The sequence below is a fragment of the Schistocerca piceifrons genome, chromosome 2 (assembly GCF_021461385.2).
Source record: "Schistocerca piceifrons isolate TAMUIC-IGC-003096 chromosome 2, iqSchPice1.1, whole genome shotgun sequence".
NCBI classification, from domain to species: Eukaryota; Metazoa; Arthropoda; class Insecta; order Orthoptera; family Acrididae; genus Schistocerca; species Schistocerca piceifrons.
The window spans coordinates 301480892-301500698 of NC_060139.1; the positions used below are offsets into that span (position 1 = coordinate 301480892).

Sequence of the window (19807 nt, forward strand, 5' to 3'; positions counted from 1 at the left end):
GCTTTACAGACTTGCAAATAGTACAAGTGCCAGTGAAAGAAATGAAGAGCATTCCAACAAGTGCTAATGTTCCAATAAACAATGTGAATTAACTTATCAGGTTACCAAATTTTTGCAATGGTATATTTGTTGTTTGGTCTCATGGATAACTCTGTTATGAACATAAACATAATTTGGCTCCTTAGCTCATGTTCCTTAACTAGTCATAACCTGAAATTAGTCTCTATGTATAAAGGTTTTTCACTGTAGGCGTACTTTTCTATGTGTTTAAACCATTACCAGTCAGTTTCCATACCTGAGTGGTCAGTGTGGTAGAATACCATGCATGAGGCCTGGGTTTGATTCGAGGCCATGTTGGAGATTTTCTCCACTTGGGGACTGGGTGTTGTGTTATCTTCATGATCATTTCATCTTCACTGAAGTGGACTTGCTGATCTGACATAAACTGAAAAGAATTGCTCCAGGTAACCAGCCTACCTGATGGGAGGCCCTAGCCGCACACACATTTTACATTTCACCTATTGCTGAACATCAAAACGGTAATCTATGCAAATCTGTCTTCTAAGGAAGAGATTAATTAACAAAAACACTAATAACTATCCTGGTACAATCTTTAGATACTCACAAACTATAAAATTAAAAGATGCAACAATAATATCTTGTCATAATTACTATTTAAATCCAAGTCTCTCCTCACTCCACATAACACAATATTTGTCTGTCAACAAATCTCAGGAACACTTTTTGGATACCTGTTGACACGTTCCTTACAACATTTATCTTGTTGCATGGTCATACAAAATGCATCAGCTGACTGAACATACAGCAGCACAGCCATGACCACAGTTCCAGCCCTTCATTTACTACATTTCTTCCTCCTAGGTGCAGAATTTCAGACTGCAAAATGAAATCTTTGCTACCTAAATCACAGGCACTATGGTGAATACATAAGATTTAAGGAAGGTGAAGTTTGAATCCCTGTCTTACCATCCCAGTCAAGGTTTCTGTGGGTTTCATAAGTTATTTTAAATGAATGGGAGGAATGTTTCGTTGAAGAGGCACTGACCAATATTTCTCACCATCCTCATCCAACTAATCCTTTTTCCCTTTTTAAGATTATGTCTTTATTTTTTATGCACTCATAATGTTAATTTACAGACCCTTTCTGGCAAGTGTTGAATAACAGATACCATTACTTTTATTAAGCATAAACTATAATGGATTGATTTAAAATCTTCAAGATAATGTTAATTGTTTTGGTTACAGGAATTGACTTGATTCCTTACTTCATCACAGTCTTGGCTTGCCTCTTCATTGGTCTTGAGCTGGGTATGGTCATTGGAGTTGGTGTGAATCTCATTTTCATTCTATATGATGCAGCCAGACCAAAAATTATCATTAAGGAACGTCCTGTAAGTATATGTTCAGCTTGTGCATGTTGGAGGGAAGGGGGGGGAGGGAGGGGTTAGCTTCATGCAGGCAAGGGAGGGGGAGGGTAGGGTGCAAAAATTAAAGTAATAGAAATAGATGCAATAGACTCAGTAGAGTTGCAACAAGTCAATCTTAAATATAAGGACTGAATCTCTCAGCAGTGTCTCAAAGCCACTACCACTCTTCAACGCTTCTACTTTTTTACTTTTGTTCAGTTCATCATGAATAAACCTAGAACAGCTATTTAATGAAGCAGTGTCTTCTTATAGCTAATTTTAGTTTCACTGTGACATTAATATGTAAACCAATACTTGCAAACCATTGCTGCTCCCTGAGTGACGCTAAGTACCTGGTGTCTAACTATAATTGCATTTGTCACATTTTCATGAAAACAGTGATAAGTGTCTAAGGATAAAATTTATAACTGAGTCTTAAGGGAAAGTGGCAGTGTTATAAAAAGGATGTATTGCTACTTACCATACAGAATAGGTGTTGAGTCACAGAAAGGCACAAAAAAAGACTGCTAAACAAGTGAGCTTTCAGCCAAAAGGCCTTCTTCTAAAGTAGACAAAACACACACACACATCTACCCAAGCACAGCTCAAATGCACATGACCACTCTCTGGCCACAGTGGCTGGCATCAGTGGCCAGAGACAGTGATCACGTATGTGTGAGTTTTGGCTGTATGTGCCTGTTGTTCACTTTAGAAGAAGGCCTTTTGGCTAAAAGCTCACATGTTTAGTAGTCTTTTTGTTGTGACAGTCTGTGACTCATACCTTCTCTGTATTGTGAGTAACAATCTATCCTTTTGTCCACCCTGGATTTTCCATTGTTTGATTTTGTTCTAATGAAAATTGTATATTTATAAGTAACACTGCTAATTGTTATCTTGCTAACAGGGGTTTCCAGTTCTTGATTCTATATAATCAGATTATTTCTAGGAGCAATAGGTTAGAAGTAATGTTTTAATTTTCTTTAAAAGTTGTACAGATTTCCATTTTGATACTTCATAAGTATGCCAGTAGCTCATTAAGAACTCACAGCAGAACAGGTAACTCATTGCTAAATCTAATGTATTAAATTGACAGGAAAGCTGTTATTTTAATGAATAAAATCTATTGAATCCTCATTTATGTTAAACAGGTATTGTTTATCTCCTTTTGCTAGCTTAATACTATCATGAGAATACTGATATTTAACAAGGAGAAAAGTTGAGTAAGACACACGCTGTAGACAAACCATAAATATGATCACAGAATAACAGCAAAATGGGTCAAATATTATTGCTGTTCACCATGGATGATCACACTGGAACTCCATTCACAACTGCTGCACTTCTATTCTTAAATCCTTTTTGTATTGCTGATCAATCCAAAGAAGTTCAAAGGCTGTTCTTTGGTAAAAACTTAGAAATCCAGCTGGTATGCAAGTTTGTCCTTGACACTGATGTATTGTGTAATTATCTGTGTAGTACACCCTCTTATTACAAACAACATAAGATAATCTCCAGACATTAAGACATGCTGTCATTGTGCCTTTATATTGTTGGATACTTAAATTTGCCAGTAAATCTATGTAGTGACTGTCAGGTGGTACTATTAGATTATCTGTAACCTTTATCTGTACGTAAAGTTCACTATTGCATCCATGTTTCTCTGTCACTTGCTCATGTTCTTATTTGCACATTTTACTGGTTTTTTCTGTAATGTCATCTCTTTATTTATATTAATTGTTATATTTTGTTCTCTTTTGTATCTTCTTCTTTTCCTGGCTTTATCACAATCAAAGATAATATTTACTAACTACACCACTTACCTTCCCCACATCTTAACACTACTCTCCAGTGTACCATACTTCTAGTATAATCCCACATGCAGAATATAATACTTGGATTTTCTACATGCATTACTGCAAGTTCTATAATGCAACACTATAATGCAGTGATGAAATTTAGCAACTACATATCATTACTAACAAAATCTCTCTTACAATCATTAATTATCCAGAAAAATCTTTTATAACAGAGAAGAGTCAATGACTTAATGTTGGACACACTGAATGTAACACACCATATGTTTTATTTAATTGGATAGGGAAAAAAATGTACTCATCAAGTGGTGGCAGAAACACACGTAAAAGACTGTTGTGATTGGCAAGCTTTCAGAACCAGTGGCGCCTTCTTCAGGCAGAAGGGTTGAAGAGGAAGGAAGAAGGGTGAAGGAAAAGGACTGGAGAGGTCTAAGAAAAGGGGTGTATTTTGGGAAAGTCACCCAGAACCGTGGGTCAGGGGAGACTAACTCTACGGGATGAGAAGGAAAGACTGATTGTTGGGGACTGCATTGGATGAGATTTGAAAACCTGAGAGCTTAAAGGTGAAGGACAGAATAATATGCAAGACAGAGATTACTACTAAAACATCATGCATGAGTTAATAAGAGCAAGAAGCTAAGTGCATTGTGTGTAACAGGGGTGGGGGTGGGGGGTGGGTGGGGGGGGCACTGAAAAATAGATGGGAAAGACAATGAAAGATGTAGAAAACTAAAAGAGAATGAAGCAAAGACAAAGGCTGAGCTGGAGGAATTTAATGTAAATTAAGGCCAGGTGGGTGACAAGAACCAAGAAAATGTTGTAGTACTAGTTCCCACCTGCGGAGTTCTGAGAAACTGGTGTCCAGGGGAAGAATCCAAATGGCACGTGTGGTGAAACGGGTGCCAAGGTCATGAATGTCATGTTGTAGAGCATGCACTGCAACAGGATATTGTGTGTTGCCAGTATATACCCTCTGTCTATGAGCATTCATCCTAATTGATAATTCTGTGGCAGTCATGCCAATGTAGAAGGCTGAACAGTGTTTACATAATAGCTGGTATATGACATGTGTTGTTTGGCATGTGGCTCTCCCTCTGATAGAATATGTTTTGCCAGTTACAGGGCTATTATAGGTGGTGGTAGAACAGTGTATAGGGCAAGTCTTGCAGCTGGGTTACACCTAGAGGCAGGATCCACAGAGTAGGTAGATGGGTGCAGAAGGAGCATAGGGTCTGAAAAGAACATTGCAGAGATTGGGATGGCGAGGGAAAGCTATTCTAGGTGTGGTGGTCAAAATTTCAGACAGAATGGATCTCATTTCAGGGCATGATTTTAGGAGGTCATGACCCTGTTGAAGTAGCTGATTAACACATTCCTGACCAGGATAATTCTGAGTCACCAATGGTGTGAACCAAAGCTGCTTTGTGGAGGGATCAGCAGTACCAGGATTTGAACAGTTCTATGGTATCTGGCTGGGTAGCATCGTAATTTCAACACAATATTTCGGCAGACATACATGCTGCCATCTTCAGGTGGTTCCTGACAAATGCTGCCCAGGATTGGATGTGATGGCCTGGAAAATCTGCTTTTTAACTAGGCTGGTGGGGTAATTATGTTCAATGAATGCTGAGGTGAGAATGGTGGTGTATTGCTGTAAAGAGTCTGCATCCAAACAAATAAATTTGCCCCATATATCAAGGCTGTATGGGAGGGAATGTTTGATGTGGAAAGGATAGCAACTGTCAAAATGTAAGTACTGTTGTTTGTTGGTAGGTTTAATGTGGACAGAAGTGTGTAGCTGACCTTCAGTGAGAACAAGATCAACATCAAGGAAAGTGGCATGGGATTCAGAATAGGACCATGTAAAATTTAATTGGGAGAAGGTATTCAGAGATTCCAGTAATTTTAGCAGGTCAGCCTCACCATGAATGCATATGGTAAAGATGTCATCATTGTATCTAAACTAAACCAGGGGCTGAAGACTTATGAATCCCAGGAAAGCTCCTTCCAAGCAACCCATGATAACGTTGGCATAGGAAGGAGCCATCCTGGTTCCCATGATCATGCCCCTGATCTGTTTGTTTGTCTGCCCCTCAAAGGCAAAGTAGTTGTTCGTAAGTATGAAGTTGATTAATGTGAATAGGAAGGATGTCATAGGTTTTGAAACAGGTGGGCACTGACTGAGGAAATATTCAGCAGCAGACAGACCATAAACATGGGGGATGTTGGTATGGAGGGAGGTGGCATCAATGGTGACAAGCAAGGTGTGTGGTGGGAGTGGGATGGGCACAGATTTCAGACGACCTAGGAAATGGTTGGTATCTTTGATGTAGGAGGGGAGTTTTTGTACTGAGGGTTTCAGATGTTGATCAAATTAGGCAGATATATGTTCAGTGGGTGCTTTGAAGCCAGCATCTATAGGAAGGCCAGGATGATTAGGTTTGTGAATCTTAGAAAGAAGGTAAATGGTGGGGGTGCATGGTTTGGATGGGGTGAGAAGTTCTATGAATTGAGGTGTTAGTCCTCATGAGGGGCCTGAGGTTTTAAGGAGGGACTGTAGGTCAGTTTGAATCACAGGGATGGGATCTTGATGTCACACGCTGTATGTAGAGGTGTCGTCAGACAGCTGACATAGGCCTTCACTAACATACTCCTTTTGGTCAAGTACTACAGTGGTAGATCATTTGTCTGCTGGGAGAATAATGATGGAGTCATCAGCTTTTAGGGAATATAGAGCCTGGAGTTCTGAAGAGGACAGGTTATGGTCATGTTGTAGCGACCTGAGGAAGAGTTGTGAGGAAATATGTTTTTGCAGATCCTTTACCGAGTTGTGTGGTTTTCCACTGACTAATCTCTCTGTGCTGCTTTTGTGGAAATATCTCATTAATACAGCCTCACATGAATATCACATAACCTGTCAATCATTTGCCTCGATCCTTTATGAATTTGTCATTGTTAGCTTAATTAACTTAAAAATTACTCAACATGTCAATTATCATTTTGTTCTATACACAAAGTTAAAGTTTATTTTTCATAAGGGACCAAATTAATATTAATGACTTTAATCTGTAACTTACTTTGTTAGTACTATAATTGTTTCAGTTTATTCACCCTCCCCCTTTGTTCTCTTGACCATGTGACTAAATTCTTAGGCTTCTTCCTTTTCTTTTCCACAGATTGAAATCAGTGTGTCAGATTTTACAGTAAAACCAAGTAATCCAACTCTAACCACCTCATTTGCTTGATATAAGAAATTAATTGGTTTAAACATTATTAACTAAATTATGACTCATAATTATTGGCCAGTGCTTAATTTCAAGAGGCATAATGTATAGTACCTAAGATACACACATATAAAAGTAAAAGGGGACAAATACTTCCTCCATTGGGGAGAGGAGAGGAACATAACGTGGAAGGTTAAAAAGGATGGGCAGGTCATTCAGACTCCAGGATGGGAGAGGCCCACCTGTAATGAGGACACTGTCTGCAGTTAAAGAGTGCACCCATTTATTTTCATATGTCTCTATTGACAGTACTCCTGAAGGTAGAAACTGTCCAAAATTCTGTCTCATAATTTATTAGTTCTCTCAACTGAATTTTCCTTTCATGTAAACATTATTAGAATAGTTTCATTTGCTCTTTCCTGCTAATAAATGTAGATTTAATTTGTAGAGTGAAGGTATTCTGTTATTTGTAAAATTTATGTCTTTATTTTCATATTTTTTGTTGTTATTGTTAGTGCTGAATTTACTTCTTAATAAATCATGAATTAATGATGAAAATTAAACATTTTGCATAAAAGTATTGAACATATTTATTTATTTATTTATTTAGCATCCAATAGATCTTACATGTGATATAGGATTTGTCATTTGATTACACGTAACACATAATAACACATACACATAATAAATTGACAAACATATACAAACAGCAAACAAATAACATACACATAGTATGTAAGTAGTGTACAAGAACTTATTACCCAAAAACAAAAGTACGTGCTCATGATGAACAATTATAGATCATGAACTACGTCTTATACACAAAATGTATTACAGATATTTAACAGATTTTTCATAAGTACCATAATTATGAAGTTGAAAACATAATTAAATTAGTTTGAATTTTTTTTAAAAGTAAGTACAGGTTTCAATCCACACTCTGAGACAGGTATTCATTTACACTGTAGTAGCATTTTTCCATCAAGTAATTTTTTACTTCACGCTTGAAATTATTTTTGCCTTTCAATTCTTTAATTTGAGATGGAAGCGCATTTAAAAGCTTTATTCCTAAATGGGTAACATGTTTCTGACTTCTAGTCTTTGCTACATAGGGAATGTGGAAGTCTTTACAATGCCTTGTATTGTGGTCATGGTAGCTTGAGTTGGTTTGGAGATCGCAGTTACTTTTACTGATCATTTCCAGGCATTTAAAAATATATATTGATGGTATTGTAAGTATCTTTAGTTGTTTGAATAAGGGTCTACAGTGAGTTTGTGGCAGGCTGTGTGTCATGATACGAATAGCTCTTTTTTGCATAATAAAAATGTCATTTAGTCTTGACCTGGTTTTTCCCCAAAAACTTATGCCACAGCTTGCAACTGATTGGAAATAACTAAAGTACACTGCTCTAATACATTCTTTACTACATACCTTGGATATTATTCTTAAGGGAAAACATGCTGAGCTAAGTTTCTGAGTAAGATATAGATTATAAGTTGTGATAGAAAAGTTTTGGTAATATGATGAAGAGAATTTCCACTGTTTACAGGTATTTGACATGAATGTACTTCTAGTGGCACCACAGCAGAATCTTATGTTCCCGGGTGCAGAGTATATACGTGAGGAGGTAGTGCAGATGTGTTCAGAATCCCAACCTGCTGTTGTCATAATTGATGGTGCAAAAGTGAAATGGATAGATGCCACAGTTGCTAAGGTATAATATATAATTTAGTACTGGAACCCTGAAGAAGGGCTCCTCTGATTTATAAACATTTGTTAGTGTAGTCTCCCATGGCCCAAAATCAATAAAAGAAAAAAAAAGAGATAGACTTTTGCATGTCCTCTATATAACCCTGCTCTCTTTATTTCTGTAACACTCTGTATTAACAGTCTGGGCATACTGAAAAATATAATGTGGCTGACGTTCAAAGATGCCAGCTAACTGAAATCTGTAGGCAACATTTCAAGAATTATGTTTTAATGATGTATCAAAGCAAAAAATATTCTTAAAATGACAGTAATGAAGGTATAACATAAACAAGATTACATTAGTGACAAGTTACAGAGTAGAATGTAAACAGTCCTTGTTCTCATGTGCAATTTGCATGTAGAGTGGGAGGAAATCTTAATATATGAAATAATGAAGTGTATCATTTGTCAAATTCTTTACTTTGGTTCTGAAATATCATTATATCCACAGATGAGTAACACTACTGATAGTACATACATGAATTTGATTTAGGGTGTCCCTCTTTCTGTCTCCTTTGTCTATAAATAAGCACTTAATGTGCTCCTCTATTCAAGTTGTTTCATAGAGCACACTGCTGTGGATGAAGATCATACAGACAACTGTTCTACAGTTACTTAAACAGCAGTCCATTCCTCTGTGTAAAAAGTGATTAATAATACAGGGTGAAGAAAAATTTGCACACTCAGACTTCGCAGTGCAATTCCTCACACACTGGCAATTCAAAAAGTCTGTCACAAAATTTTGTCTTGCACATATTTCAGGCAGTAAATGGACGTTGAAGATTGACAATCTGGCAACACTGTAAACATCTGTATGGAAGCTACCTCTCCCAGCAAATCAGCAAATAGAGCATTGCTGTGCAGTTGGTGCAGTAGATGTGTTTTGGGTTGGCATGCAGGAGGTCGAGGGTTCAATTCTGGGTCGAGGCATATTTGTTTTTATTTGCTAAAAGTTGCCTGTGTGGTATGGTATCTGGCAGTTTAATCACCACACAGTGATTGCAGTGGGTCTTCTACAAAACATTTGCAGTTACATACTACGAACATAGAAATGGAAGTACAATCATTTTCATTGGTCAGCTTTTAAAGAAGTCTCTTGCATTCATGGACACAAACGGTTTCACATGACTGCAACTGCTAGAGTCCAAACCTGTTTTCTGTGTACCCTCCCACAATGGTCCCAATGAAATTACTTTGCAAAGCACATTTTTAGCCCTACTGGTGACATAAGACCCTAACAGACTGTAATGGACCTGGACGTGGCAAGAATAATAGTTGATATTAACCAATGGAACCATTGGGGGAAAGTACACAGAAGAAAAGTTTGGAATCTAGCAGACGAAATGGTGTGAAACAATTCACATTCATGGCATGCAAAAGGTTTCTTTAAAAGCTGACTAATGAAAATGATTGTATATCCATTTCTGCATTCGTAACACATAACTGCAAATGTTTTTGTAGAAGACCCACTGTAATCACTGTGTGAAGATTAAGATGCCAGATACTATACCATGCAGACTACTTTTAGTAGATAAAACAAATACTCCATGACCAGGAATCAAACCCTCAACCTCCTGCATGCTAACCCAAAACACTGTCCACTGCACCAACTGCACAGCACTACTGCTTTATCTTGACAGAGGTAGTTACTGTATATGTGATTACAGTGTTGCCAGATTGCTGATCTTTAATGTCCATTTACTGCATGAAATATGGCAAAATGAAATTTTGTGAGAGACATTTTTATATAGCCCGTACGTGAGGAATCGCACTACAAAGTCCGAGTGCACAAATTTTTCTTCATGCTGTATATTATTACATGTCCTGTATAATTATGAAAGCTGTGTTTTTAGTACAGCTTCTCTCTGACCATTTTATTCCTAAGTCAAATTTTTGGTGGATCACAAAAATCAGTTTATTATATATGCAACTTTTAATTTTTCAAAAAGGACATTTACTTATATCCATTCTCAAAAAACAAATGGTTATGCAAAAAATGCTTTATTAAGAGATGTATTACATAATACGTTATGAGTGAAACTTATTTAAAATGCAAATTATACGTGAGGGCATGTCAACAAGTAAAAGCAATTTTTCTGTTCCATAGGTTGAAAGCCTGACACAAAAATGGCAACCCTAACCATAGTGCTGTACTTGTGTGTTAGCTGTGTTGGTTCAGAAAGTAGCTATTTTTGGAGTATGTTATTACAAATGTCACATTGTCATGGGTCCCAAGAGAAAAATGAGGACAACGTATCATTGTATGTGCTCTGAAGAGAATAAATTTGTGGAGATTGTTCACAGAAAGCAGTTGCAATATGGTGAGAGATGTCATAGTGAATGAAAAATTTACAAGTGCATAAATTACTTTATAGTTATACATATTACTGTCTGAAAAGAAGAGCATTCAGATTGGCCACCCACTTCAAAAATCCAATGGAACATTGAGACACCTGAGCAAATCATTTATGTTGATGATATTCTGCATAAAATGAACATTTGAGATGGTTCAGCATTTGTAATCATCCATGAAGCTCTATATTATCACAAAGTTTGTACTTCTTGGGTACTGTATCAACTGATAGACAAACACAAACAAGAACATTTGGAAAATGTTTAAATCACATTTAAAATCTTTTGAAAAGGAAGCAAAAAACTTTCTCAGTCACATAGTAACTGTTGGTGAGATGTTGGTCCAACACCATCAACCACACAGTATAAGAATGAACACAATGTGCAAATCTATCTTCATCTAGAGCCACAACTTTCAAAAATCAAGCTTCTACAGGAAACTTGATGATGGCAGTGTTTTAAGATTGGAAGGTCCACCAGTGATTCACCTACACACCTAAATGTGTAACTGGAAATAGTTTCATCTACTGTCTGCTAGTGCAAGATCTGAAACTCAAATAAAAATAGAGAGGACGGGGAAGCTTTCAAAAGATGTGATTTTCCTTCAGGATTATGCTCACCCTTGTACAGGAGAGAAAATAATGCAGTGGATTCAAAATCTTGGTTTTGAGCTACTAGTTTATCCATTCTACATGTCTCATGTAGCTCAATGAAATTTTCACCTTTTTCGTCTAATGAAGGAGCACTTGTGTGGATTTAAGGTTTTTTTTTCAGATGACAAAGCCATTGAGTCAGTGCAAGAATGGACATGCATGATGCCAAACAGCTTCTTGCAGGATGGAATTAGGAAATTTGTCAAGGGAGACACCAAGTGCATAGAGGTTGAGGGAGATTTTGTAGAGAAATGACGTTACTTAAAATGTTGTCAGCATAATCAATTTTGTTGCCCTTACCTTTTGACTTATCCTTGTATTTTAGCATGTCACATGGAAAAATGGCAGCTACAAATGCCAGGTAGGAATTTTACATAGTCATAAAATCATTGCTAGATGAAAAATTGTTAACTAATATAATTGAAATAAACTAAATATTAACACAGTATTTCAAACCAAATTATTTTAAATTTTGTAGAATTTCAACAATTCCATGTTAATCTCACTATCTGATATGTGTATCACATAACCTTCATAGAGTGTATTGTGACTTAAGTATCAGACTTATTAATTTGGCTCTGAGCACTATGGGACTTAACAGCTATGGTCATCAGTCCCCTAGAACTTAGAACTACTTAAACCTAACTAACCTAAAGACATCACACACCCAGTCACTTATTACTTTAAAAAATAGCATTGATATACATGTCTTTTAATTACCTTTGTTATATAGGTGGTGAAACTACTAATGAAAGATGTGACTAGTACTGGAAGTAAATTTCTGCTCTGGAGGTGGAATAAGCAAACAAAAGACACTCTAATAGCTATGGATGAAGGCCTCAGATCTTTCTTTTTCTACTCTGAAACACCTGAGGATGTTATTAAAGGTAAGAGTTACAAAATGTGTCATGCCACACTGAGATTGTACTGAAAATAGTCTACAGTGGCAATTATATTAGTAGTGGTAATGGTAGTAGTGTTGACAAATTTATTCATTGTGGGCATACTGGTTAATATTGGCAACTGCAGCTGTAGTAAAAATGATTTATGCTAGGCCTATCAATATGAAGATTACATAACTTTTTAAATGTTATGGAAGGTCTTGGATTACGAATTTTATTGGATCTGTAAATTTAGACCTTAGAGAGTTAATGGGCATGGCGACACAACCGTAAGATGTGTAACTGATTAATCACACCTCATTTTCTCACATTCCACTCAGAAAAGGCTCCAGCTATATGCTTAAGTAATTAAACAGCTAATTGGTAAAACCATTTACTGTATGCACAGGATTGTGAATTCAATCCCAGAGATTTTCTCTGATTTCATTAGGTCCACAAGTCTGCTTAGGTCTGCAAGCTGGAGGGGAATAAGGGAGCAACTAATTTCATTAAGGAGGGAAGAGTGGAGGAAACAAAGCATAATTTTGTAAAAAATGGAGCTCAAAGTTATTGAATACCGGAAAGCATTAATTGCCAAATATACTAATGCCCTCTCATTATAAAACGCATTGATTACAAACAAAGTATCTTCTTCTGTAGTGGTCAATCCAAGGATTGGTTTGCAACAGCTGTTACATCCCACATCTTTCACAATTTGATCCATGTACCTCAGCCGTGGTCTTCCTCTTGGTATTTTCCCTCGACGTATCCCTCTATGATTGTGTTCAGGAGTCCTGTATGTCTTAATAGATGGCCTGTAAATTGCAGTCTTCTTTTAACAATGAAACTCCAGAAGCTTCTCTTCTCACCTGCTCTTTCCAGAACTACTTCGTTTGTGACCTTGTCGATCCATTTTATTTTGAGCATGCGTCTATAGCACCACATTTCAAAAGAATTTAGCTTCTGGTCTTCCTCTGTCCCGAGAGTCCATGTTTCACACCCATAGCATGCCACACTCCACACATATGATTTCAAAAATCTTTTCCTGATTTCAAGGCTGATGCTCTTAGATGTTAATATGTTTTTCTTCTTGAGCTATTCTACTTCTCACTTCTGCCTTGCTCCTTCCATCCCTGGTAATATTACTGCCCAGATAAGTAAATTTATCAACTTTTTCAAGCAGTTCATTGCCTACATGAACTTGGACTTTCACTTGATCTTCTTTGTTGCATGCCATTGCTTTTGTTTTTGCTTTATTAATTCTCATATTATATTCTTCACCCATAACTTTATCCATCCTATTCAGTAGGACTACAAGATCTTCTTCACTTTCAGCCAGGATAGCTATATCATCGGCATATCTATTCGTTGGCCATGAATTACTACACCTGTCTGTGAATTTTCCCTTACTTTTTTCAGCACCTCTTCAATGTATACGTTAAAGATAACAGGGGATAGTGCACAACCTTGTCGGACACCTTTTCGTATCTGCACCTCTTCTTGTTTTGTCCGTCCACGGATAACTGCTGTCTCGTTTTTTTACAGGTTCCATGTCATTTTTCTATCTTTATGGTCTATTCCTACTTTTTTGAGTACCTCAAACATCTTATCCCATTTAACATTATCAAAGGTTTTCTCTACATCTACGAAAGCTATGTATGTTTTCAGGTTCTTATCTAGTCGTTTCTCTATTATTAGTTTTAGAGCAAATATTGCTTCTCTGGTTCCTCTATCTTTCCGGAATCCAAACCGGTCTTCGGAGAGTGTAGCTTCGACTTTTTGTTCTATGCGTTTTAGGATAATTGAGGTTAATATTTTAGAGGTGTGAGTAACTAGGCTGAGCATCCTATAATTTTCACATCTTGTAGCATTTGCCTTCTTTGGAATGGGGATCATAATGTTTTTCTCAAAGTCTGTAGGAATTTTACCCTGCTCGTACATGTTGAAAACAAGATTATACAACTCCTGATTCAGTTTTGCTCCTCCAGATTTCAGAAGTTCGGCTGGGATATTGTCTGTACCAGGCGATTTGTTGTTTTTAAGTTTTTTCAGAGCTAGTTCAAACTCTTCCTTTAATATAGATTCAACTATGTTGTGTGCATCTACTTCTGTTTCTTCTTCCATGATGTTTTCAGACAGGTCTGGTCCGCTGTACAGTTTACCTATATATTGTTTCCATCTTCTTGCAACTTCATCATCGTCATCCAACATATTGCCATTTTCATCCATCACAGCCCTACACTTGTTTCTTCTGTCTCCAAAGCAATGTCTCACACATTTATAGGCCTTGGCGATATTTCCCTTGCTCATATTGTCCTCAAGGTATTTTTCTCTTGCTTGTTTTGCCTCTCTGTTGATTCTGTTTTTCAGACTCTTGTATTTCTCTTGGTCTTCCTTCTTCACAGAATCTTTTAATTTCCTTCTTTCTTCCATCATATTTAGTAGGTCATTAGTGATCCATTCCTTCCTTTTCCCTGTCCTTTCTTTTCCTATTACTTCTTCTGCTGCTTCTAAAATACCAGTTTTTATTTTTTTCCCAGCTGCTTTGGATGTCATTGCAGCCCTGTGTATTTGTTTTCTTGTCTGTTTCTAGTTGATAGTGCTTCAGTGTATTTTCGTTTTTCAGGTTTGTCAAATCCCATTTACATGTACTTCTTTTTTTAATGTTCTTGAATTTTAGTTCAGTTGTCATCATAACGAGTATGTGGTCACTTTCCACATCACAGCCTGGATATGATCTGCTGTCCGTAACTTGGTTTTTAAATCTTTGCTTCACTAATATGAAGTCAATTTGATATCTGTTAATGTCACCAGGCATTTTCCAAGTATATCTTCTTCTTGGATGATGATTAAAGAAGGTATTTGTAATGAAAAGTTTATTTATTTGGCAGAATTCTACAATTTTATCCCCTCTTTCATTTCTTAATCCTAATCCAAAATTCCCTGCCACATCCTCTTCTTTACCTTCCCCAACAACGGCATTCGTATCTCCCATGATGACAAGGTTTTCAGCTCCTTTAATTCTGCCAATTACTTCTTCAAGGTGGTCATACATCATGTCGATTTCATCATCCTCGTGCCTCGTAGTTGGCATGTATACTTGGATTGTGATTGTGTCTCTTGGTTTAGTTTCCAATCGGACATAAATTATCCTCTCACTATGTTGAACAAATCCTTTTACTCTTAACCCCTTCTCTTTATCGAGGATAATTCCCACTCCTGCAATCCCAGGATTGTCTTGTGCTGTTCCAGTGTGTATGATTCTGTAATCCCCTGACCAAAAGTCGCCAGTGTTTGGCCATCTCCATTCGTTTCATTTCCATTTTCAAGTTTTCCAGTTTACCACATTTAAGAAGTGAGTTGACATTCCATGTTGCTATCCTTCTTACATTAAAGGTTTTGGATTTTGGTATCTCTTTAGTTGTCCCCGCCCGGAGATCCAAATGGGGGACTATTTTACCTCTGGAGGATTTAACCAAAGAGCTTTCCATCATAAGCTGTTGATACTTGGGATACCCACCCGGGTCTTTAATGGAGTGGTTTCCCGTTGCCTTCTCCATTCTATGCCATTGGCAACCTTGTGACTCCTCCGCCTTTAGGAGCAGTTTCCCACCCCAAGGGCAAGAGAGTGCCCTTCCTTCTAGCCACTCATCCGCCCTCCTAGAAGGCCGTTGGCAATTGATAGAAGGTAATCTCCTCATCCCGGGAGATATTCGGCTCAGTAGAAGTATAGGTTGGAAATGGAAGACCCCTAGCCCTCGAAACCTAACAGTGTCAGGGTCGGAAAAGAACAAGAGTTGGCCGATGGTGGCCAAATAGGAAAGATAAAAGTGAGGAGCCTGGCATAAGTAAGTGGAAGCAATGCCAGCACTCAGCTCGTTACCCCGTGGTCACCACACACATACTCACTAGGTGTGAGTCCCTGAAGGCAAAGTATGTAAAGGAGAAAATAATAGTTTACGATTTGTACATGTTAATTGGCTGTCAGGCAAGTGACATTCCAATAGATGTGAATACTTCCAATATTTGTATTTTACTAAATTTTCACTTTGTATAGTAACACAAGAGAAAACATCAACATTGAAGCTATAACACTTCTGAAAGTTTTTACAAGTGAGAGATGTCTTGCATTTTCGGTCAGAAGGAGAAGAGCAGTGAACTGCAAAATACTTTTGAGGTTCCATGAAAAATGGTGTTAAGAACACTTGCTTCAAATCAATATTATTAAAATGTGCTGGTGTATAAGATGGCATGGATAAATAACAATTAATGAAATGTGGCTCAATTGCTTTTTTAGAACTTTATTAATTTCAAGTGATCAGTTGCAGCCTTTATATTAGGCCTTTATATTAGTGTATCTGAAACTACCAAATGGTCATACATAATATGATGGGCGCACAGATATTTTTTTCTTGTATCAGGAGATGAGAGACAATGCTTATACACTGCATAGTGAAGTACAGAAATAATATACAACTTACATTATGCTGTAGAGAAGCAGCATCAGATGATATGAATAGAATAAGTAAAATGGATTTTAAAAAGTTTCATGCCCAATGAAGCCATAAGAAAAATGGGCATGTCATAATTATAAAAATGGTACAGTCCAATACTTTAAAATTGTTAACATAGTTTAGCTTAAAAAGAGTTACCTGCTGTATTTCAAAATTACATTTCATGTTGATTTTTTCTTTATGTCTAATGTAATTTTGAAACACATCAGATAACTCTTTTTAAGCTATACCATAAACCATGTCAACAGTTTTAAAGTATCAGATTGTACAGTTGGAGTGTGATGGACTATGGGCATAACTGGAGTTACGTCCTTTTTCTGTCAAAGTGCTAAATTGATACCTTGATCTTTGAATTACCCACCATGAAAATTTCTGCTCGATATCTTTGGTGTAGGCTAAGCAATCATCTTGAGAAGGCAGTGGATGACAGGCAGTTGTCACCTTGTTTACTGCGTATAGGTTATTGTATTGACTCATAACTGTGTTGCACTTTAACTTATGCAATATAATGAGTGAAGTGAGTGGCAATGAGTTAGAAAATGTCTTTACAGACAAAAATAAGAAAAGAAACAGTGGAGAAAGTTATAGAAACAAGAAAGGAATGGTCACAGGTGCAAAAAAATTTAGCCTGTAGATCAATGTTGTCCAAAAAAGTGTAGTGCAATAGTGACAGACGAGATCCAAGAATCAATCTCTTTTATCATTGTGGATATAAATCTCAACAGGATGCATTTCTCTCAGGATGTGTGGAGAGAAAGGGTGTTAAAGAAATGAAGAAGATGCCCAAAACTAAGAACAGAGAAAATGTTTGGCTGTATTCATTTTCTGACCAAGGTTGTAAACTGCCCGTTCTGCAGAAATTTGCTCCTTCATGTGCTGAACATTTGTGAAAAGCATTTAAGAACTGTATGGAAGAAGGTTTTGCAAGGTGATAGCTTCGAAGACAGAAGAGGTAAGCACGAAACCAGACCCCATAAAACAGGTGGTTATTTGGGAGTGTATTAAGGACCATTTTGTAACAATTCCTTATGCAAATTCGCATTATGTAGTATAAAAATAAAGAAAGTCGTATTTCGAGAACCCAAATTTGAATATCAGGATATTATTCACCTTCTTTAAAGAGTACTACCAGGCAAAATATGGCAGTCAAGTTAATGCGAGGGTAAGTCAAATGAAAACCTACAATTTGTAATAACAAATCGAAATTTCATGCTGATATCCTGTAAGTTGGTAAGCGTGCTACAAACAGCATTCAGAATGACCTGTAGGTGGCAGCATAGTGCAAATGCACACATACCGTTGCAGTATCAGTATAAAGATGGCCGCCCCACTTGCGACTTGCACCAGGGAAGAACAGCTTTCTGTTATTTGGTTTTTGCGTAGTGAAGGTGTGTAACCTATTGAAATTCATCGACAAATGAAGGTTCAGTATGGTGATGCATGTTTGTCACAGCAGCAAGTCTATGAATGGAGTAGGAAGTTTGCAAATGGTGTGGCTTCAGTGCAAGATGCTCCTTGTCCAGGTCAGGCACAACGAGTTGTGACTCCACAGAACATTGCAGCAGTTGAAGCCATAGTGAAAGAAAACCACCAAGTGACAATGAATAACATTGCAGCATGTTTACAGATTGGTCATGGATCAGTACACCACATTGTGCATGATGTGCTCCACTTTCAAAAAAGTGTCTGCAAGATGGGTGCCACGGCAGCTGACTCCTGAAATGAGAGAATGACATGTTGATGCTTGTGAAGAACTTCTTTAGCACTTTGAATGAGATGGTGATGGCTTCCTTGCAAGAATCGTTACTGGGGACAAAACCTGGGTTCACTTCCACGAACTGGAAATGAAGAGAGTGAGCAAGGAATGGCACCATTCCTCATCACCAAAACCAAAGAAGTTTCGAACAGAACCATCACCAGGGAAGGTTATGCTGACTCTCTTTTGGGATGAAAAAGGCATCTTTTTGGAGTGTTAGATGCCTAGCCGGCCGGAGTGGCTGAGCGTTTCTAGGTGCTGCAGTCTGGAACTGCGTGACTGCTACGGTCGCCGGTTCGAATCCTGCCTCAGGCATGGGTGTGTGTGATGTCCTTAGGTTAGTTAGGTTTAACTAGTTCTAAGTTCTAGGGGACTGACGACCTCAGAAGTTAAGTCCCATAGTGCTCAGAGCCATTTGAACCATTTGAACATGCCTAGAGGGACCACTGTCACCAGTGCGTCATACACAGATCTCCTAAAAAATCATATACGGTCTGCAATCAGATAAAAGTGACGTGGATTGCTGTCAGAATGTGTCCTTTTGCAACATGACAATGCAAGGCCCCACACTGCCTGTACAACAGTTGCAACAATCACAGACCTGCATTTTGAGTGTCTTCCTCATCCACCATACTCACCAGACCTTGCACCAAGTGATTTCCATATGTTTGGACCACTTAATGACACAACGGGAGGAAAGAAGTCCCATTCTGATGAAGAGGTATGCAACACAGTGCATGAGTGGTTGCACGGACTACCAAAAGAATATTTTCTAAAGGAATTTATGCACTTTGTAAGAGCTGGAGGACTTGCATTGAGTGTGGGGGAGATTATGTTGAAAAGTGATACAGCTTTGTACCACTTCTGCACAATACATAATATTTAAAAAATATTTGAGGTTTTCATTTGACTCACCCTTGTATGAAGCATAACGCATATTATAAGTTCTTTAAAACATTGAACTTCACATTCAGATAACCAAGGTCAGACATTTGTGACTTCTGTTCTGGAACTACTACAAAGCTTAAATGTGAAGAAAACAAGGAGCTTGAACATAAATTAGAGTTGCACAAAAAATCTGTTGAGGCCTATTATGCAGAAAAAAGGCAGCTTATTGCATGTTGTAAATTGGATGACAGTATGCTGTGCTTAGGGTTTGATTATGCACAGAAGCTTCCATTGCCGAAACTGGTGGTGAATGCATAGTTTTATAAACGACTCCTCTGGATGTACATTTTTAATGTACACTGCCATAATGATGGTTCAAGTGCATCTTACTATTTTATGGAGTTCAAAGGTAAGAAGAATCCAAATTCTGTTTGTTCATCCCTTCATGACTTCATATTCAAGAAGCTTGAAAACTTCAAGAATATTAGGAAAATACATTTTTTTCTGATGCTGCAGGAGGGCAAAACAAAAATTTTGTTATGATCATG

The 19807-nt window shown here is 37.5% G+C and overlaps 1 protein-coding gene across 1 annotated transcript in view; it reads left to right on the plus strand.

The window, feature by feature from the left end:
• Positions 1–19807, plus strand: part of LOC124775339 (sodium-independent sulfate anion transporter-like) — a 122634-nt gene that overhangs the window by 62926 nt on the left and 39901 nt on the right. Inside the window, exons 9-11 of the mRNA XM_047250171.1 lie at positions 1267–1412; positions 8016–8180; positions 11954–12107. Of these exons, the coding sequence (XP_047106127.1) occupies positions 1267–1412; positions 8016–8180; positions 11954–12107 (465 nt within the window). The remainder of the gene's footprint in view (positions 1–1266; positions 1413–8015; positions 8181–11953; positions 12108–19807) is intronic.